This window comes from Euleptes europaea, chromosome 6 (genome assembly GCF_029931775.1).
Source record: "Euleptes europaea isolate rEulEur1 chromosome 6, rEulEur1.hap1, whole genome shotgun sequence".
In the NCBI taxonomy this organism is placed as follows: domain Eukaryota; kingdom Metazoa; phylum Chordata; class Lepidosauria; order Squamata; family Sphaerodactylidae; genus Euleptes; species Euleptes europaea.
The window spans coordinates 78,205,947-78,225,857 of NC_079317.1; the positions used below are offsets into that span (position 1 = coordinate 78,205,947).

Consider the following 19,911-nt stretch of genomic DNA (forward strand, 5'->3'; position numbering starts at 1 on the left):
CGCACAGAGCAGGGCGCGTCGGGACGGCACGAGCCAGCGTTCCCTGATCCGACGGCCAGCTGGGGGGGGGGGGGCGTCTTATGGTCAGGTGCATCTTATGGAGCGAAAAATACGGTATGTCGGTAATTTAAGCCATTCAGATAGGAAAGGTTTCTTCAGGAGGGATTTCACTACTGCCTACATCAAAGCAATGGGGACTTTATGCTCTTGCAATGAGGCACTTAGCCATTCCCTGTATCCAGCAACCCTGTTTTGAACAGATATAAGGAGCCATAATGGGCAAGAGTTGAGCACAGAGGTGGTGGACTACATCTCTCCAAGCAGCTTGTCCACATCCTTAGGCTGTAATAATTTAATGATCCACGCAAATGTGATTTGACTGATGACAGCACCCAGAGACTGAACTTTCAAGAATAGTGGCATCTGAGTCAGTTTCCTTTATTAGCCAGAAATTAATAACATAGTGCTCATGGATTCTCAAAAAGAAAGTGAAAGAAAAAATTGCCATGTAAAGCTTATATTGTACCATTGTTCTTCTTTTTTACCTGATGAATTCTAAATGTAAGCATGGGATTTACATTGGGGATTAGTTTTGCTCAGAATTTTATACCTTCTTGTAAATGTTATGTTTCAAATCAGGTTAATGTATACTGGGAATTTCTTTCTTTTTTAAAGTAGATCAGTAGCAGTGCTGCAACAGTAATATTCTGGGAGATTATTTCTCTTATTGCCATAGCAATTATTGGGATTTTATAGTGTGTTCCTTTTATATATTCTTTAAGGGATCATCATACCTGGGTGTAGCAAATAACTTATGTTGTATAAGCGCTTTCTTTTGGAATGCTAATGCAAACCATAAAGTATTATTTCATCTGCCCTCTTACATGTTACCTTTTAGCCGTGTCCTCAAATATTTCATAACTGAAAATAGCACAAATGCTGTGGCCAGTGATCCGTGATTTGAAATTTGGAAGAGCTTTTTATTCACTGGATTGGAATAAATTAAAGATGGTGAATCGTAGCTTCGGAAATAGAATTGCATACACAGTAAATTCCATTTAGTATCTGCTAGTCACTTTCAGCTCCCAAATCTAGCAAGCAGTGCTAACCATAAGCTTTTGGTAAACACAGAACAGTTATGCTGTTTAAAAAAAAAATTGTCCAAATGTAATATAATAGGTAAACAATCTGTCCCTTAATCCTATCTTGAATTTATTTGTGTGAACCTATTTCTGTTTGCATTAGTCATTCTCTCTAAGTAAATTGTCCATAAGACCAATGATTCCATCAGCAAATTATCCAGAAAATGCTGTCGGTGCACATTGTGACGTTTTTGCCACCGGGTGTATTTGCTGCTATTCCAGTGGTCTAATTAACCTGGCAGTAATCTCTTGTGGCCAATGCTGTTTTCTTTCTTTGTTTTCCTTGGCACTACAGTCCAGACCTTTGCATCCTCCGCACACCTTAAAATAGATCTCAAATATACTATTGATTTTCTCCCCCTTCCCTTTCCCCCCCCCCACCCTTTTCCCTTTCCTTTCTTTGATTGGCAGTATCATCCAGACAAACAGAGCACAGATGTGCCAGCAGGAGAAGTGGAGGCGCGCATGCAGAGGTTCATCGAAATTGATCGAGCGTGGAAAATTCTAGGGAATGAAGAGACAAAAAAAGAGTATGACCTGCAGCGGCATGGTAGGTTCCTGCCGAGGAGTGCTGTAGTAGCAGCAGCAGCTCTTGAGAGCAGAGGTTGGATTGGTAGCTCAGTGGTGTGTTTTTTCTCTCTCCAAACGCTTTTTGTTCAGCTGAAACACTTCATTTGCTCGCATCTCGCTTCCATATTTAGATACATTATTTATACTGATTACTACACATCCATTAAGCAGTAAATAAATTAAATTACTTTTGACAAAGCATTAGTTGGTAGCTGTTCTGCTAATTCTAATGAATGTGGAATTTAGACAATAATGACTTAGTTTGGCTGTTCTTCATTTGACAGTATTTAGAGCAGTTTCATTAAATGTTCTTAATTACTTGAGTTATACCCTTTGCTACATTCCATTGCTGCATTTTAGATATAGGTTTTGAGTAATTTATGTCAAAGGTATACCGAAGCATATGGTTTTATAAACACTTCAGAATCATTCAAGCATATCCTCTCCGCTACCTTTTACAAATGAAGAATTGGTTTAGGATTTTTTTATAACGTATTTCTCGTTTAAAGCTACTACTTAAGAAGCAACTTATAAATAATATTTCAGTAAAACACATTAACCAGGCAGCTCCAGAATGCATTTCTCTCCCCCCCCCCTTTTTTTCATCTTGGAAAATAGCATCTTTGAACAGCGACAGGCTGTAGTGAGAGAGAGAGGGGGAAATGTAGGTCAGGTCTGTCACACATGGGCTACCATTACATGAAGTGATAGGCTGTCTTTCTGCTCTGGCCTCAGGATAGGAGTCCCTCAGCCTTCCATTAGAACCTTCAATAAATGTATATCCACCCTACATGTTAATGGGGGGGGAGTCAATAATAGTGTACTGCCTGTGGGGAAAACACTCAGCTGCACTCTGCAGTAACACACTCTGGTCCAGCATTGACGTGTAGCCACCACCACTTTTCGGTGTGCTTGATAAAAGCTCACTGTCTCTGCAGCTTGTTATTGAATTTCCTTCCATTGTACATTGGCACACCATCAAACCTTCTGCTCTTGCTGTTTTAACTTCCCTGCTGCTAAGGTTGCCACAATTTTATTTGAGAAACAAAAGCTTAGTCAGCATGGATGGCAGATACACATAATCGACTGAATAATATACTGAATAAGGGAGCTTTATTTTGACCATGAATTATTTAGTATCTATGTCAACATTTTCACAAAAATGTGCTTTTTAGGATGTCAAGTGTTTACAAAAAAACCCCCACACACAATAATTTCAGTAAGCCAAATTATTTCTGAAAAGGCTTTAGACTAACTCAGAGTGATGATAAGAGACATGTTTCTCTAGTATGAAATGGATGGATGTTGCTTTGTTTACATTTCATCCATTATTTTTTCTTTTGAGTTACGCACTGAAACGAATCCGTTCAATTTACCTCTGCGCCCTGACATATAATGTAGAAAGCAATAATTGATGCTCTTAGTTTTATATATATGTACACTTTTTCTATGTTTGATTTTAAATGTTTTGAAGTGACCCACTTGTGCTAGCTCCGTGTTTTGGTTGAAATCTACCAGGTACTGATTCCATGCAACCTTGGCTCTTTGAAACTTCCAAGGTCTTGAAAAAAGGCATAAGATTCACATAGTTGGTTTTATCTAATTCAGAACTGTTAAATGTATGTTGGCAATTCCTAAAGCTCTGTTATTGAAGAAAATTGTTTTAAAATAACATTTAATTTTAAAACCTGGGCATTTATTTCAAAAGCACATTTCATATTCTGGTCTTTATACAGTAAAACATACATTACTCTGTTCAGTATAGCTTTAACCGCCTATAAAAAAAAAAGGTCGGAGTTAATGACCTAAAGCAAAATGAACGCTATGTCTTATCTCTCAATATTATCTTCTGATATTAACTTGACCAGAATCCTGACATTAGAATAAACTGTGCGGAATCCTCCTCAAATACTGCTATGTTTTTGGTTGCGGATAACCCAAATTACCAAGAATGGTGCCAAGAGAAATAGATTATGAACAAATGAAGAGAATACTAACAAATCTGCCTAATATTTCAGTGAAGGGTAAAGACTGCCAAATTGGCTGATTGTACATGGGGAGAGGGAGCATCTTTTTAGAAGAGGATTGTTGCATCATACAGTCACCGTTCTCTACAGAAACACTAAAAAAATAGAAGCGTAAAATACATGTCTTAAATTATTAGCGGTGTAAATGCTGAAAATAAATGGCAAAAGGACCCTGTGAAACAAGACATTTATTTTGATGGCTTCTTTTAAGACACTGAGCTTGATCCAGATGAAGTTACCTTAACAAGTAGGAAGTTTTTACTCGAGCGTAAGCTTTCTTGGACTAGAGCCCACTTTGCCAGATGTATGTCCTTACTAGGCAAACAAACATAGCTTTTTCCCCTTCATATGGGGAAACAACCAAGGGTAAAATTACCATGAAATGCAGGAAGCCCAGGGAGAGATGTAATTATGTAAAATTAAAATCAAGAGAAATAGAGGCCATTTGCAATAGCAGTAATTGGTGATAACTTTTCCTAGTTTTGCTATGCTGATTAACACCTGTAATGGCTAATGAATCCCAGTTCTTTGTCATGTGCTTAGCAGGTAATGTCAGACTTAATTCAGTAGTTTCACACTGCAGTCTCCTTTTGAAGTTAGAGTATGGTAACTTTTGGCTCAGCAACAATGTGCCCTAATTAAGTGTGACATAATCACGGTTTTCCACAGGGTTGCTAAGCCCCAAGAAGTGACATCATCACGTTGCCAGCGATGCTGAAATGCTTTAGGATTTAGGCAAAAACTCTATGGTAAAAGTGATTTCTACCATAGAGTTTATGCCCAAATACTGGAGTGTCCCTGCTTCACCAGTGATGTACACCGGGAATGATATTGCCATGTTGCCAGTGACACAGGCCTAGGCCTAGTTTTCCTGACATTAAGTCCCCACACCTACTCAGCTGGTTGCCAGGGGGTACCTCACAGCCCTAATTTTCCATTGCTGTCAGTGGGACTTACTTATGAGTATCTTTAGGTTGACTGGGATGATTGTGCCTTGCATGTGAAAATATTTACTCTTTTAGAGTTTGTTTCTTTGAAGTAATTCTATGGGTTGCTCATTTGTTGTCCCTTTGGGCCTATTTTCCCAGGCCAGGTTGACAGACTGTTCTGGAAGTTCCATGCTTCTCAGATGCTTACAGGTCCAATTTGGTTTGGGATTAGGGTTGCTAACCTTCAGGTGCTAGCAGGAGATTTTCTGCTACTACAACTGATCTCCAGCCAATAGAGATCAGTTCACCTGGAGAAAAAGGCTGCTTTGGCAATTGGACTCTATGGCATTGAAGTCCCTCCCCTCCCCAAACCCCCACCTTCTCAGGCTCCACCCCCAAAACCTTCTGCCGGTGGCGAAGAGGGACCTGGCAACCCTAACTGGGACCATGATGCACAAGGAGAGGAGGTTTAAGCCTTCCTCCTTGCAGAGCTGTCAAGAGGGGAGGTCTGGGGGGACAAAGTTCCCTAGTCCCAAGTTAGTTGGACTCCCCTTAGGCAGCATCATGCTGTTGTCACACAATGCATTAACTTTGTTAAATTATTTCTAATGCAGTTCTGAACTTCAGCCAGTAGGGGTGCAGGGAAGGCAGAGCACAGTAAACAGGAGTTGCTATAACTCTGCTGGCAGGAATTTACTACATAAGATTTGTGATGGGGGTATCACAGAGTTATGTGCTTTTTTTAGTGTGTGTGTAAAGTGCCGTCAAGTCGCAGCTGACTTATGGCGACCCCTTTTAGGGGTTTCATGGCAAGAGACTAACACAGGTGGTTTGCCAGTGCCTTCCTCTGCACAGCAACCCTGGTATTCCTTGGTGGTCTCCCATCCAAATACTAACCAGGGCTGACCCTGCTTAGCTTCTGAGATCTGACGAGATCAGGCTAGCCTGGGCCATCCAGGTTTAGCACTATACAATATATATATGAGACCTCTAAATTAGATGGTCTTCAGTATGTAGATGACACTCAGCTTGGTACATTATTAAATAAGCTACCTAATGCAGCCGTGTTAGTCTTAAGGTGGTGTCTAACTGCTGTGGTCAAGAGAAGAAAGAGAAACTGAAATTGAATGGAGGTGATATTGGTTGGCAAGGTGTATACACTTTGGAAGGAGTCTTATTCCCCTCGTTAAGATGGGGTCCAACTCTCTTTGTCAGATACTGGGAAGAGCTTAGAAGACCTACTGGACCTAGCTCTATTATTTGATAAATAGGTGTCTGTAGTAGCCAGAAGTGAATTTTACCAACTATATTTGGCACACAAGCTGTCCCCCTATTTACAGATTGCCCATTTGACCACCCTGATCCATGCAACAATAACCTCAAGGCTTGACTATTGTCATGCACTCTGTGCCCTTGAAGATGGTTGAGAAACTGTAGTTGTGCAAAATACAGCAGCCTATTGGTTATTGTTGTTCTTATTCAGCCAGTGCTTCGTCAGTTTAACTGGCTCCAGCTGGAATACCAGAACAGGTTCAAGGTGCTGGTTTTGACCTTTAAAGCCTTACATGACCTGGGACCTTCATATGTATGGGATCTCCTGGTATGCCCCTTAGAGAGCATTATGTTCTGCGAACAACCATCTCCTGGTGGTCCCTGGCCCAAAGAGTGTCTGGCTGTACTCAACTAAGGCCAGGGCTTTTTCTGCCCTGGCTCTGGCCTAGTGGAATTCCCTGTCTAATGAAACCAGGGCTCTGCGGGATCTTGAAGAATTCCGCAGGGCCTGTAAAACAGAGGTATTCCACCGGGCCTATAGTTAAGGACAGCTACGGTTTTCCATCAATGCTGGCTTCCCTACCTCCCACTCATTCACTTTATTTTGCTTTATTGTTACCATCATGTAAGGGAAGGCTCTGACTGCCTCGCAGGTAGGGTTGCCAACTGCCAGGTAGTAGCAGGAGATCTCCAGCTGATAGAGATCAGATCACCTGGAGAAAAAGGGCCGCTTTGGCCATTGAACTCTATGACATTGAAGTCCCTCCCCTCCCCAAACCCCGCCCTCCTCAGGCTCCACCCCAAAAATCTCCCGCCGATGGCGAAGAGGGACCTGGCAACCCTACTTGCAGGCCTTGCAGCGGGCCCCATGCTTAAATTGAGCAACACTTTCATTTTACCTTATGCAGATTTTGCTTGACATTCATGGGACTGTTGAAACATTTAACTATGTTTCTATTAATACGATTTCACCATATTCTGTTATATTTATTGTATTAACTTTTATGCTGTGAGCTGCCCTGAGCCCGGCTTTGGCTGGGGATTGAGAGCAGGGTAAAAAAAATTAAACAAACAAACAAATAAATAAATATGGGGCAGGCTGCATGAATCATATTGCACCTAATTTGCAGTCGTTGTATTTGTTGCCTGTTGATTTCAGAGTCAGATTCAAGGGGTTGTTTCATACCTTTACAACCATTCGTGACCTGCCTCCCCTGATATGAGCCCATGCCTTTTAATTGTTCTGAGGATACATTCTGCTGCTGCTGCCCACTCATGGGCTCTTTCAGAAGCTGTTCCAAAGTTGTGGAATAGCCTTCCAGAGGAAATTAGAAGAACTACACAGTTTTTGGCAAGCTGGTAAAAGAGCTCTTTAGAAGAGCATTCAGCTCCTCAAGATGGTTGTTTTGTGGGTTCTTTGAAATTTAAAGCCTTTTTCCTGGTGCTTGTTTATATTTTCTTAGTTCAATGTTTTTATACTACTTTTATTGCAACCTTAGGTTGCAGTTGTGGAGAAAGGCAGGCTTACAAATGTTTTAAATACATAAAAATTAAATAAATTAGTCTGTTGACAAGACCCAGAGGCTTTCTTGGGGAAAATGTATTGTGTTGTTGGGCCTTCAGTGTAAATTGAGATAACTAATTTTGGAGAAACATCAACAAATGTGGAGTTTGCCTCTTTCCCTGCCATTTTTACAAAACTATAGTTTTATCAATTTTTGCATCCTATCAAAAAAGCTGCTTTTTTCATTGACTGAAAATATATACTGTTACTCCAAACTTGTTCAAAATAGTTCTTTTGAAAGAAATGGGATTTACCTTCATGTAAGTCAGGCTTGCCAATGGTCCAAAATGTAATACAAATGGTGGATGGAAAGTAATGGAGACACAACTGCAGGTTAAATGACAGCAACATGAATACACACACATTCTTGGATTTAAAAAGCAAAACACAGAAGCAGGAGGGTGTCCCAGCATAATAACTAGCAACTTATAAATTAACAATACCTTAATGAGGCATGTGGTTCTGTCAGTATAGATTGTTCACATATATTATAGCAATATAAAATTAATTTTTGTATTGTATCCATGTATCTGCAGTCAATTCTGCAATCTGATAAAATTATAAGATGATAGCTGGTGTGGTTGTTGCTTTCCACGGTTATTAAATGTGTGTGCATGTGTGTGTTTATAGCTACAAGGGATAATCTGAAAGAGGTTCCTCATTTTGGGTTTAATTTTCTCTATGATATGTGTGTGTGGGTATAATATGTGTGTGTGAGAGAGTGAGTGTGTGTGTGTGTGTGTGTGTATTTGGTCAAAAGGTCCATAACGGTGAGCTCCATCTTGACATTTGTTACTCCAGAACACAATAAACATAGACCATCTCTCAGTACATCTCTCAATGGTTAGATCCATTACTAAACAAATTTTTAGATCTCATATAATAGATTAACATCATTAATAGAAGCTTCTAGTTTCTCTGAAACTTCAGTATAGACTGTTTTGGTTTATCCCATTTAACATCTATGTAAAGCTTTGCAGCTGTCATTTTTAACTTAGAATCATTTCTAGATCAGATTCCATATCTAATCTTTTCAAGTATCCTAACTTTTAGGATCACAATGCAACTAAAATCTTGTCATTATCACTACTTATTCTTACACTTACATACCAATATTTTTCAATTTGTGGAAAATTTGTGAACATTTTTATTGATTTTTAAACCAAAAATATGTATGTATACATGCTAACTATCGCTGAACTTACCATAGTCTCTCCACTAGTTCGGTTTGCCCAGGTTTTGTTTGTTTTGGCATAGAGCCTATTCTTTGCTCTGTCAAGCCCTAGGTATCTGAAGGGTGGAAAGTTTTCTATCTGATAAGCACCTTCAGATATGGTTATTTTAATGATATTACTTATGAGTTATGAGTTATATTCTATGATTGCAGTGGCTTTTAGCCATATACAATAAATGTTACCTGCACCTTACATTAGTGGCACAAAAAAGTTATAGTACTTAGGGCATTGCTTGGTAACATCTAACTGGCTCCAGATGCTCTGTTGAAGTGGAGAAAGCAGATTCATGAATTGTTTATCATTTGACTGGGAAATTGATGCACTTCCCCATAGGTATATGTATGAATTCCAGCTGTGGAACAGTTTTCCCAGCTCAAAAATAGACATATGAATTGCTTGTGCATCTGATATTTTCCTTACTTTGGTACAACATCTAAAGTCATGCTCTGTCCTCCAACACAGAATATGGCTAAATCCTCATGTAGTTATACCGTTTATTTTCAAACATAATCCAACATTGACGAGGAAATAGGAAGATTCTTTTTATTGGACCAGTGGCTGTTAACTGCATGATGTAAAATGTATCAAACTGCACAGAAGAAATTGCAAAAAGATAGTTCTTGGGTTTTTAACTGCTGAATTATTCTGCATTTACATTCAAAGTCATGCTGAGCATGAAGCTACATAATCCACTCCTTTTAGTATCTTTCATACTGAAAAAAAATCTATAAGCTGCAGCTTATTAATAATATTAATAATTAATATTAATAATTAATATAATTAATAATAATAATATTAATAATATTCTTGGTAAGGATAGATATTTTTTATTAACAGCCAGGGTTGCAAGTATATTTACAGAGTTATGTGCTTTCCCCTTGTTAGTATTTTCCAAGGTATTGCATCTCACATGTCTGCTTTAAAGTTAGAGCAGCGAACATGGGTATTTTATGCATGGCTGTTTCACTCGCTGTCACCCCTCTGATGACTTTGGGTCTTGTGATTATGCACGCCGTTTCTGACCATCAGAGGTCACCTCACTCTCCCCCCGCCTTTCCCCGTGTTTTGCCCACGTTTTCAGAGACCTGTTTTATCTCAAATTTGAAAATACGGGGAAACGCGGGGGGGGGGGAGCGATGCAACCTCTGACGGTCGGAAACGTTATGCATAATCAACACAAAGACCCAAAGTCGTCGGAGGGTTGACATCGAGTGAAACAGTCATGCATAAAAGACCATGGATTTCCTGAGTTCTTTCAGATTCTTCTTAGGATTCATCCAGGAGAGGGGAGAAAGGGGCTGAACTTCAGTCTACATGTGTAAAAGCATCTTTGTTCCTTGTGAACCTAAAATGCTTTGTCTGGTAAACTCTGTAACTCTAGAGGCATGAGACTGGAGCTTATGATTCACTTCTGCTAAGTGAGGAACCTTGTTTCAGCAGAGGAAGGATCTTCCCTTAGTGGAAGGGGGTTACAGGATCCAACACTGTTCTTTTAACGAGGAGTTGGTCAAAAGAAAAATACCTGTGCTGTATTAATCTTTGAATACAGAATGGAAACTAATATTAGTACTGAGACAAGGTACAGAATAATTTATGGCTACCTGTATAAAAGGAGCCCCGTGGTGCAGAGTGGTAAACTGCAGTACTGCAGTTCTAGCTCTGCTCACGACCTGAGTTCGATCCCAACCAAAGTCGGTTTCAGGTAGCCGGCTCAAGGTTGACTCAGCCTTCCATCCTTCCAAGGTCGGTAAAATGAGTACCCAGCTTGCTGGGGGTAAAGGGAAGATGACTGGGGAAGGCACTGGCAAACCACTCCATAAACAAAGTCTGCCTGGAGAACGTCGGGATGTGACATCACCCCATGGGTCAGGAATGACCCGGTGCTTGCACAGGGGTCCTTTACCTTTTTACTTGTATAAAAGCCATCAGTATCTCCCAGTTATTTGCAGGATGTAACTGATTTTCTGCGGACAGTATAAATTCCCAGACAACACCATAGTAGCTAACATGGGGGTAGAGCCTCTATAGAACAACATTCCCAACAACGATTGACTCACACTTGTTAGGGGTGTTATTCCTTGTGATGCTACAGTACAGCAGGCTGCCAAGATTTGCCTCTTAATATTCACCCACATTTTTTTTCAGATTTGAAGACAGTTTGTCAAGTTAATGGCACAGCAGCAGACACTTGTATCACTCCAAATACAGCCCAAACACCTACTTGATATACGTTGACGATAGTTTTCTTATCCTGGTTCCTAGGCACAAAAAAAAAACGTGAGAGATTTCATCAGGACTTCCCTTTTTGGAGTCTATAGTAATGAACACATTTATTTACTTACTTCATTTATGCTACATCTTTCTCCCCAGTGGGGACCCAAAGCAGCTTGCAGTACTCTCCTCTCCTCCATTTTATTCTCACAGCAATCCTGTGAGTTGGGTTAGTCTGCAAGTGTGTGACTATCAAAGTTCACCCAGCAAGCTTCCATGGCAGAGTGGGGATTCGAACCTGGGTCTCCCAGATCCTAGTCTGACACTTTAACCACCACACCATGCTGGGCTGGCTGGAGAGCATGACCTTGTATCAAAAACCTGCCGACCATGACCCGCCTCTCCATGCTTCTAGCTATAAGTCAGAGGACATCACACTATCCATTGTCTACAGCCAGGACCTACAAAACAGCTGTATTTTTTTCCGGTTCCTTAGCCAGAGACTCCGACCTAATGGATTTCTTTCAGACATTATTAAAACTTCAATACCCACCCAATGAACTAGGGGGGAAAGAAACTGATAAGGCTAGACTAGTATTCAGGGAGTAGCTACTGCAGAATAGGCCCCAATGTGACAGATATCTGTTGCTTTCAGCTAAAACTATTCAATCATAGTGTCAGTGATATAAAGCACATTTTGAACAGTGATCTCTTTCTCCTCAAGCCTTGGCAAGTAGACTTTGTCCCTCCCCAATTTAAAATAGCACCAGTGGAGTATTTAATAGAGACATCAGTCCAAAGACTGGGCTCTCCAACAAACCCACATGCTCAGTCTGTCCACAACCCCAGTCAGACAACACTATTATAGGACCAAATAATGTCAGTTATACCATCAGAAGCTCATGAACCTGTCTGTCCTCTAACATGATGTATGCTATCACCTGTTGTGACAAAGAGTTAATATCTGAGAGAAGCTCAGGGGGAAAAACCTGGCAGGGAGTGGATGGAGCTAAGGAGCAAACTCCTTTGTCAAAAAAGAGTCTGTTTTTGGTAACCTATAAGTTCAGTGGCTGTTTTTGACTCTGGGAACCTGAGGGTTCAGATTTGCCTAAGCAATTGTGAAACTATTCCTGTGGAGTGACAGGCAGAGATTGGGAGGAAAAGCGCCCTTTCTCAGGTCTCTGGAAGGGAATAGGCTCTGGGAAGGAGATATTCCAGATACGGGTTTTGTTAAGGGATTACTGCCACAAAAGTGGGGTAGATCTATAGAGAGAGCTGGAAGAGAGATTTGAGGAACAATCTTCATACTTCTTCTCTGGGGGAGAGAGATTGTATAATCTCCATACTTCCTTGTTAGCTAGGCAGAAGAGTCTGAATAAGAACATCTATAGAAAGTTCTGTGAACTGGATTTGGGAACTTAATTTAAGAATTGTAATTCTGTACTAACTAAGCCATCTAAGATCTATGCCTTCACTGTAGTAAAACTTATAAACTAGCTCTGGTTCTATACCTTCCCTACCTACCGTTTTCCCTCCAGTGCAGCTCCTTGTACCGTGTTTAATAAATCTCTGTTACTTGGTTGTTAACTTGAAAAGGCCTCTAGTGTCTCGTTTTTACCGAGGTAATATGAGTAAAGGGACTAAGGAGAAAAATTGAAACTCCAATCAAACATTTTGGAAAGCAGTCTCTCTCTTGCTTCGGTATCCACAGTTTGTGATATGTCCTTCCACAGTCTATATCAAAAGAAACTGGTCAGTCTCTATACAAAAGAATAAAAGGACACAAATTTAACATTAAAAATGTAAACATTCAGAAAACTTGGGGAAATGTGTCAATCTACTAGGATGCTTTTTCTGCTATTTTAGAAGTTATCATTCTTCAACAAAGCAACTTCAAAGCGAGGCTCCCGAGAGAAGCTGTTGAATTAGAATTAATCAGTTTTAACTGCTATCAACCAGAGGTTAAACAGAGCTGATGCTTTTCTCAACCACTACAGGTGGTAAATTTCATAACATGACTAGGTTAACGCTAATGCTAATTACTGGTGTGAGTGGTCATTGCTTTTCTTGTAAAGTTTTGTGTAGAAATATAACCAAGTATACCTTGTGCGTTTCATGGCCTTTTAACCACTCTTTAGTTTATTTTTCCCCCATTCCATCTGCTGACAATCCATATATCTGATGAAGTGGGCTCCAACCCTGTGAAAATGTATGCTTCAATAAATCTGTTTGTCTTTAAGATGTCTTTTTGTTTTCTACATAAATTAAAAATTAAAAAACTAATTATGGCTTGGAAAGATTTCAAGATAACTATATCTTGAAATTTGAAAGCACTCAAGTTGTTTTAGATTGAAACCCAGGCTTTTTTAAAAAACAAACAAACTAAACAATGCTGCTATAGTTATTTAAAGTTATTAAAAGATTTCTCGCATTGTTGTAACGATTTTGAACTTCAGGCTTATTAACCTCTCTGATGGACCAGCAATTATTTATTTAGATCCTATGGATGAGACCATAGAATTGCAAATCCATTCACATTGTAGTAGTGCTCAAATCTAGGAGGCAGGATTGAAAACTGCTCTCCTTTATGCATTTTTGCTCCAGTTAGCAGACACACTGGCCATTTATGCAGGGCTGTTCCCCCCCCCCCCCCCGCCGACTGCTTTGGGGCTTCCTTTTGATTATGCATGCTTTTCCAGACCATCAGAGGTCACCTCGCACTCCCCACACATTTTGCCTTTGTTTTCCAGATTCTGGCTAAAACAGCATCCAGAAAACTTGGGCAAAACGGACAGGGAGAGCGAGGTGACTTCTGACGGTTGGGAAAGACATGCATAATCAAAAGGAAGCCCAGAAGCAGTCGGCAGGGGTGACCGTGGGGAAATGCCCCTGCACGGCCACTGAGGAGCCCTTAGGATGACCAGCTTTCTAACTGGATGTGCATGACCCCAGCTTATTGTCAGCTCGCATGTGTACCTTGCTCGTGCTCTCCGCTCTCCCCCCCCCCGAATCCTAATTAAAAACTAACTGTACTACCAATGACATGCAAATGCAGGAATGCAAATTAACCAGAGCTTATTTTTCCCATACATGTGAATCTGAATTCATTTGTCAGGTAGCAAGGGTTTCTAATTAGGATTCCCCACGCAAGAAAGGGCCCTGACCTGGATGGCCCAGGCTAGCCTGATCTTGTCAGATCTCAGAAGCTAAGCAGGGTCAGCCCTGGTTAGTATTTGGATGGGAGACCACCAAGGAATACCAGGGTTGCTGTGCAGAGGAAGGCACTGGCAAACCACCTCTGTTAGTCTCTTGCCATGAAAACCCCAAAAAGGGGTCGCCATAAGTCGGCTGCGACTTGATGGCACTTCACATACACACATGCAAGAAAGGAGGGGAGAAGGAGGGAGAAATAAGGCATACATGCAAGCCTTGCAACATTGGGATCATGCCTATCCATTCTTAAGACAGAACTGACATCAGAATACAGCCGCTGAATCCTGTGTCGCAAGCCTTGGCGCTTACAAGTAGGTCCTTCTGAAATAATTGAGGCTTACTTGCAAATAAATTCAGAATCCCACTGCGGCATTTTTGAGGCTTTAGAGAGGAGAGGGTATCCTTCTTAACTATTCTCTCTTTCCTTGCCTTATCTTTGTGAAGGTGACTAGGCAATAAAAAAAACCAGGAAAAATTCTGAAAGAGGGCCTAGTTGGCTAAAGGAGATCTTGGGGGTATTGTTTTCTTAATGCTCTGAAACGTTTACTTTTTCCCAAGCTTGCTTCCCAGTGGGGATGCCAAGTGGCTTACCTTGTTCTCTTCTCCAATTTTATCCACACAGCAACCTTGTGAGGTAGAATCATAGAGTTGGAAGGGGCCATACAGGCCATCTAGTCCAATCCCCTGCTTAATGCAGGATCAGCCTAGAGCATCCCTAACAAGTGTAGGTAGGTTAGATTGAGAGTGTGATTGATCCAAGTTCACCCAGCAAGTTTCCATTGGCAGAGTGGGGGTTCAAAACTGGGTCTCCCAGATCCTAGTCTGACCCTACAGTAATATGTTGAGACTGGGTACAGCTATAGTTAAATATCATTGAGGACATTTTTGGCAAAGTATGAGGAACTGACTATTTGTAACCCATAGAACTGTTTGGGAAAGATAGAATTAAATGAACAAAGAAAAATGCTACTGTTGCTCTACATCAAAGCTTCTTAAACTGGGTTGTGACCCCATAGGGGTCATGTAACTGAATGTGGGGATTGTGAAAAATTTGGCAACAGTAAAAGGTTTTTATTTTACCTATTCTATATACCTGGGGTTGCGTAAAAATTTCTCAGTCGAAAAGGGGTCGCGAGTGGAAAAGTTTAAGAAGTCCTACTCTACATGACTGTCTACACTGAAGATCCTTCACTGTAGTCTGTCTTCTTCTGATCTGGAGCATAATTTTTAGGATGGGTTAGTTGATGATGGAAATATAAATCTTTCTTTCTCCTCGTTCTTATTTCTTCCTACTTTCTTACTTTAGTAGCAAAGAATTAGATGTCAGTTAACCCGGTTTCAATCTATATCTATTTAATGTACTGGAGGTGTTCAGAATAGGTTAGGTCAAAGAGGTTTTATTGATCCTATAATTATCTCTAACTTGTCTGATTTGTTTTAATTGCCCTTCATTAAGATTAATTTAGATGAATCTCATTCCCTGGGGACCTGTAGTGTAGATTTCAGGTAAAATTAGAATCACAATTTAATGTTGCAAAAAGGAGGCATAGACCACAGGCCAACTTGATACGGGATAATCGGTCGCTAATTAATGTATTGCATGAAGGGGAGGAAGAAATCCTGCTTTAATATTAAAGTGCTAATTGGATTTTTTCACCAGTATGTGAGGGCAGTTAAAATAAGTGTTTAATTTCACCACCAATACATTATTCATAGTTAACTACTGTGGTAGCAGATTGATTGCACCAAAGTATAACCTTTGTTCTAAAATGTTTTATTCTAATGTAACATTTCTGTGCCCCAGATAAAATGTGGATTATAACTGCTTGGACTTCACATTGCTGAACATGTATTTCTAGTAATGCATAGCACATTCCTATCAGTTAGGTCTACTAGTTACAAGAAGTTTTTTCATGCATGTTGATGTTGATTTTGATTTTATGCTCCGTTGACATATTTTTCTCTTACCACCAATCTCAAATTATTAAGTCGGAAATACAGTGAATTGGTATTGAGAATACATTTTTATACCAATAGTAAAACTGTGTTTTGAATAACTGGTCAGTGTTGTTAAATGCTTTAATATAAAAACCATTTGTCTTGTGGGAAAATAAGGAACTCCAGTAGCCCATACTTGTCACTTATCCTAAAGGTATGAATAGTCTGTGGATGAAATAGCTACAGCAAAATCTTCTGTGAGGCAACTGAGGCAAATTATTTCACAGTATGGTCAGTTGCAAAACCACGGTCAATTCTTACTACTAGGCCTCATGCGAATAGGTTTGCCAGTTTGGCTGATAATGTGATTGAAGCCAGTAGCAAATGAATCGCCTACCCTCCACCCTGTTGTGCTGGTATCCCCCTATTATTGTATTATATAAAAGCTGTGTATTATACTAGATCTGATAGTATCTTTATTTATAGTTAATCGTCTATGATATTTAATAGTAAACTGAGAAAGCAGGGTAGAGCCTGGGAAGGTCTACATCCTAGTCTCTTCATTTTTGAGACGGGGAAAAAATGGCTTATACCTCAGAGGTTTCTGTACTGAACAAACTGAGCCAAAGATACAAATGGGAGAAATCAGTTACAGCCAAAGCGTATTAATATCCCTATCAGAAGATGTGTACTTAGAGCGCAATCCCAAGTGGGGGGGGGGGGGTAATTGGGGCAGGCCCTGGGGACAGCACAGCCAGGCCGCCTCCTGATCGGCTTGCTGCCAGGTGCAGCAAGCTGAAAAGAACCCCCACAAGCCCCGTGGAACTGCTCGTAGAGATTCATGGGGCTACGCCTCCATTTTTGCCAGTGTAAGCGCGCCGGCAAAACTTGACATTTCTGGGTGAGAGGGAGCTCCGCCCCTGCGAATGCCCCCTTTGGCACCGGAGCATGGCCCTGCGCTGAGGAAATGCTGCTGACAAGGCTGTGTCAGCACCCATGGCTCATGTTGTCACGCTACTCCCCAGAGCCAGCATACATGACCCTGTGCTGACATTAGTGCCAGTTTAGCTGGCATAAGTGGGATTATGTGATAGAAACAAACCTCAGCTTACATCTGCATTTGGATATCACAACTAATTGCCACTGGGTTGAAGACCTCCATTTTAATTCTTGCTGTGCTGCAAAAGGGAAGTTCATGTTTGTAACAAAGAAACTGAATGAAGGATATGACAAGTGGGAGAAATAAATTACTGCTGAAGGGTGTCGAGCCTCATTCCAGTGCTGGAATGATTTATAAAGCCTTAATATTTACAGTTTAAATTCCAAAGAATTTAACATAGAATATTAAAAACGGGCCTACAAGGTTTTTACTCTTCCATGGAAAATCCCCCCCAAGCACTAGTTTGAGATTTGCTTTGTCACCCCCCACCCCACTCCTTTTGCAGTGAATGGGATAGAGCAGTTTAAAGTGTTTTTACCAGCTTTTACCAGTTCAATCTGTTATAAGTTATAGGGCATTAAGCAACTGCACCCCTGTCATGTATTACTCTGTTGGAACTGATTGTCTTCTCTCCCCCCCCCTCTCTTTAAATTAGAACATGAATTAACGCAAATGTTTCCAGTGGATGCTCAAGTTTCCCTCCAAGATATGACCTGGAATTGCAGTAAGGAAAAAAACAAGTAGAACTGGCTCATGTGGTATAAACTGGGGCGTATTTTCAGAATGTATCAGGAGCTCTGCTGGATCACACCAAAGGTCCATGCAGTCTGGCGTCCTGTTTCCCACAGTAGCCATCCAGATGCTTCTAGACAGCAGATAAGCAGGGCATGATGAGGACAGTCCTTCACTTGTGTTTTCCCACCAGCCACTAGAATGGAGAGGCATGCTGCTTCTGCACCTGGGATTCCGTTTCTCGGCCAGGTTCATCAGCACCTATTAGCCATATCATCAACGAACTTGTCTAATCCCCTTTTGAGCCACTGTCACCAGAGTGGCTGGTAACAAATTCCATAAGTTTACTATGCGTTGAATGAACGGGCACTTTCAGTTGTCTGTCCTGAATCAAATGCCAAATAATTTATTTGGGTAACGATGAGTCCTCCTTTTATTCAGAATGTTATACATCACTGTTACAACCATCTCCTGATGTGTTGTTTCCCCCTAAATGCTGTAGCCTTTCCCTGTACGGAAAGTGCTCCATCCCCCTTGATCAGTTTGGTTATCTGCACATTTTGCAGCTCTACAATATCCCTTTTTGAGATGGGGCAACCTAAACTATACACAGCTTCTGTGCTGTATATTCCAAACGTGATCGCACCATAGATTTCTCTAAAAATTGCAGTTTTGTTTTCAGTCTGTTTTCTAATAACTCAAAGCCTAGAACTTGCCTGTTTGATGCATTCATTGCTAGGCAAACTATTGATTCTACAGTATCACTGCAGAACAGGCAAACTGTGTACTTGTCAGCTAATGCTGGGATTATAATTATGGAGATCAGTTTAAGCAGGAAAGCATTGCTGTAATGCCTGCTAATGTTACAAAGGCACTCAAACAGCTTCACTTTAGTTTTTCTTTAACTCCGCTAGAAAAGAGACGCAAGGAGTTCTTGCACTCTTTTTTTTAGCGTTCTGTGTGTGTGTTGTGTCGTCAAGTCGCTTCCGACTCATGGTGACCCTATGAATGTGTCCTCCAATATGTCCTATCTTTGACAGCCTTGCTCGGATCTTGCAAATTGGAGCTGTGGCTTCCTTTATTGAGTCAATCTTGTTGGGTCTCCCTCTTTTCCTGCTGCCCTCAACTTTTCCTAGCATGACTGTCTTTTCTAGTGACTCTTGCCTTCTCATATTGTGACCAAAATACGATAGCCTCAGTTCTACCCAGTAAAATTCTCCCAATGGAGACATATGTGGAAGATTATACATAGTGAGTTCACTGACTTTCTTTTTGCCTGAAACTGCCTTCCAGAATATGTGCATAATGCCATATCTTCCACTTTAAATCCCATCTTTTCCATGGGTACCCCCTCCCCCTTTTGGACTGAAACTAAACCACCTGTGACTGGAATGAATGTATTTTCCTCACCCATTTATCCCCAACGTCTTCCACTTCCCTGGTTGGCTACAGTCAATGTTTTATTTACATTGTAAGCCGCCTTAAGTTCCACAAGGTAAAAAGGCAGCTAATAAATGTTTTAAATATAAATAAATACTGTTTATGTGATTTTGAGTCCCTTTGGACTGGACTTGGCTTCAGTTTGTTGTTACACAGATTATAATAATAATAGTATTTTCTGTGGCTCTTGATATTTTAAGAGAACAATGTATTGCAGATTACACTACTCCAGAAATGTCTTTTCTTCCACTTAGGAGCTAGTTTGCATTTTATTAAAATCCTGTGTTATGGGGAAATTCTCGTTTTAGGGATTCCAGCTGCAGCATGTGTTATTTGCACTTTGAAAATGACAGATTTCCACATCTATGAACTCCATATCACTATACTACTGGCTTCTAGGAAGTGTTTCAAAGATATCTGAGAAAGCACTAAAGTTATTATTTTTTGTTTCAACAGATGATCAGTCTTATTCTGTCATCTGTCGATGTGGTGGAAATTACACTATCTCCAAAACAGAAGCTGAAGATGTTTCTCTAGTATGCTGTGACACTTGTTCGCTAGTTATAGAGATCCTTCGATGATCCAACAATATTTGATTCAAGCGTGTGAAAAAGCCAAAGGAAGCATCTGCTTGGACAGATAATAAAAATGAAAGTGTCAGTAAAAACATGGGGGAAATGCACAGTAAATGTTCACAA

At 40.6% G+C, this 19,911-nt stretch overlaps 1 protein-coding gene across 1 annotated transcript in view; it reads left to right on the forward strand.

Moving 5' to 3' along the window:
- The window catches only part of DNAJC24 (DnaJ heat shock protein family (Hsp40) member C24), a 41,898-nt gene extending 22,014 nt beyond the window's left edge, over positions 1–19,884 (forward strand). The window contains exons 2-4 of the mRNA XM_056851715.1: positions 1,554–1,692; positions 17,697–17,765; positions 19,670–19,884. Of these exons, the coding sequence (XP_056707693.1) occupies positions 1,554–1,692; positions 17,697–17,765; positions 19,670–19,794 (333 nt within the window). The 3' untranslated portion in view covers positions 19,795–19,884. The remainder of the gene's footprint in view (positions 1–1,553; positions 1,693–17,696; positions 17,766–19,669) is intronic.
- Positions 19,885–19,911: the final 27 nt, after the last annotated feature.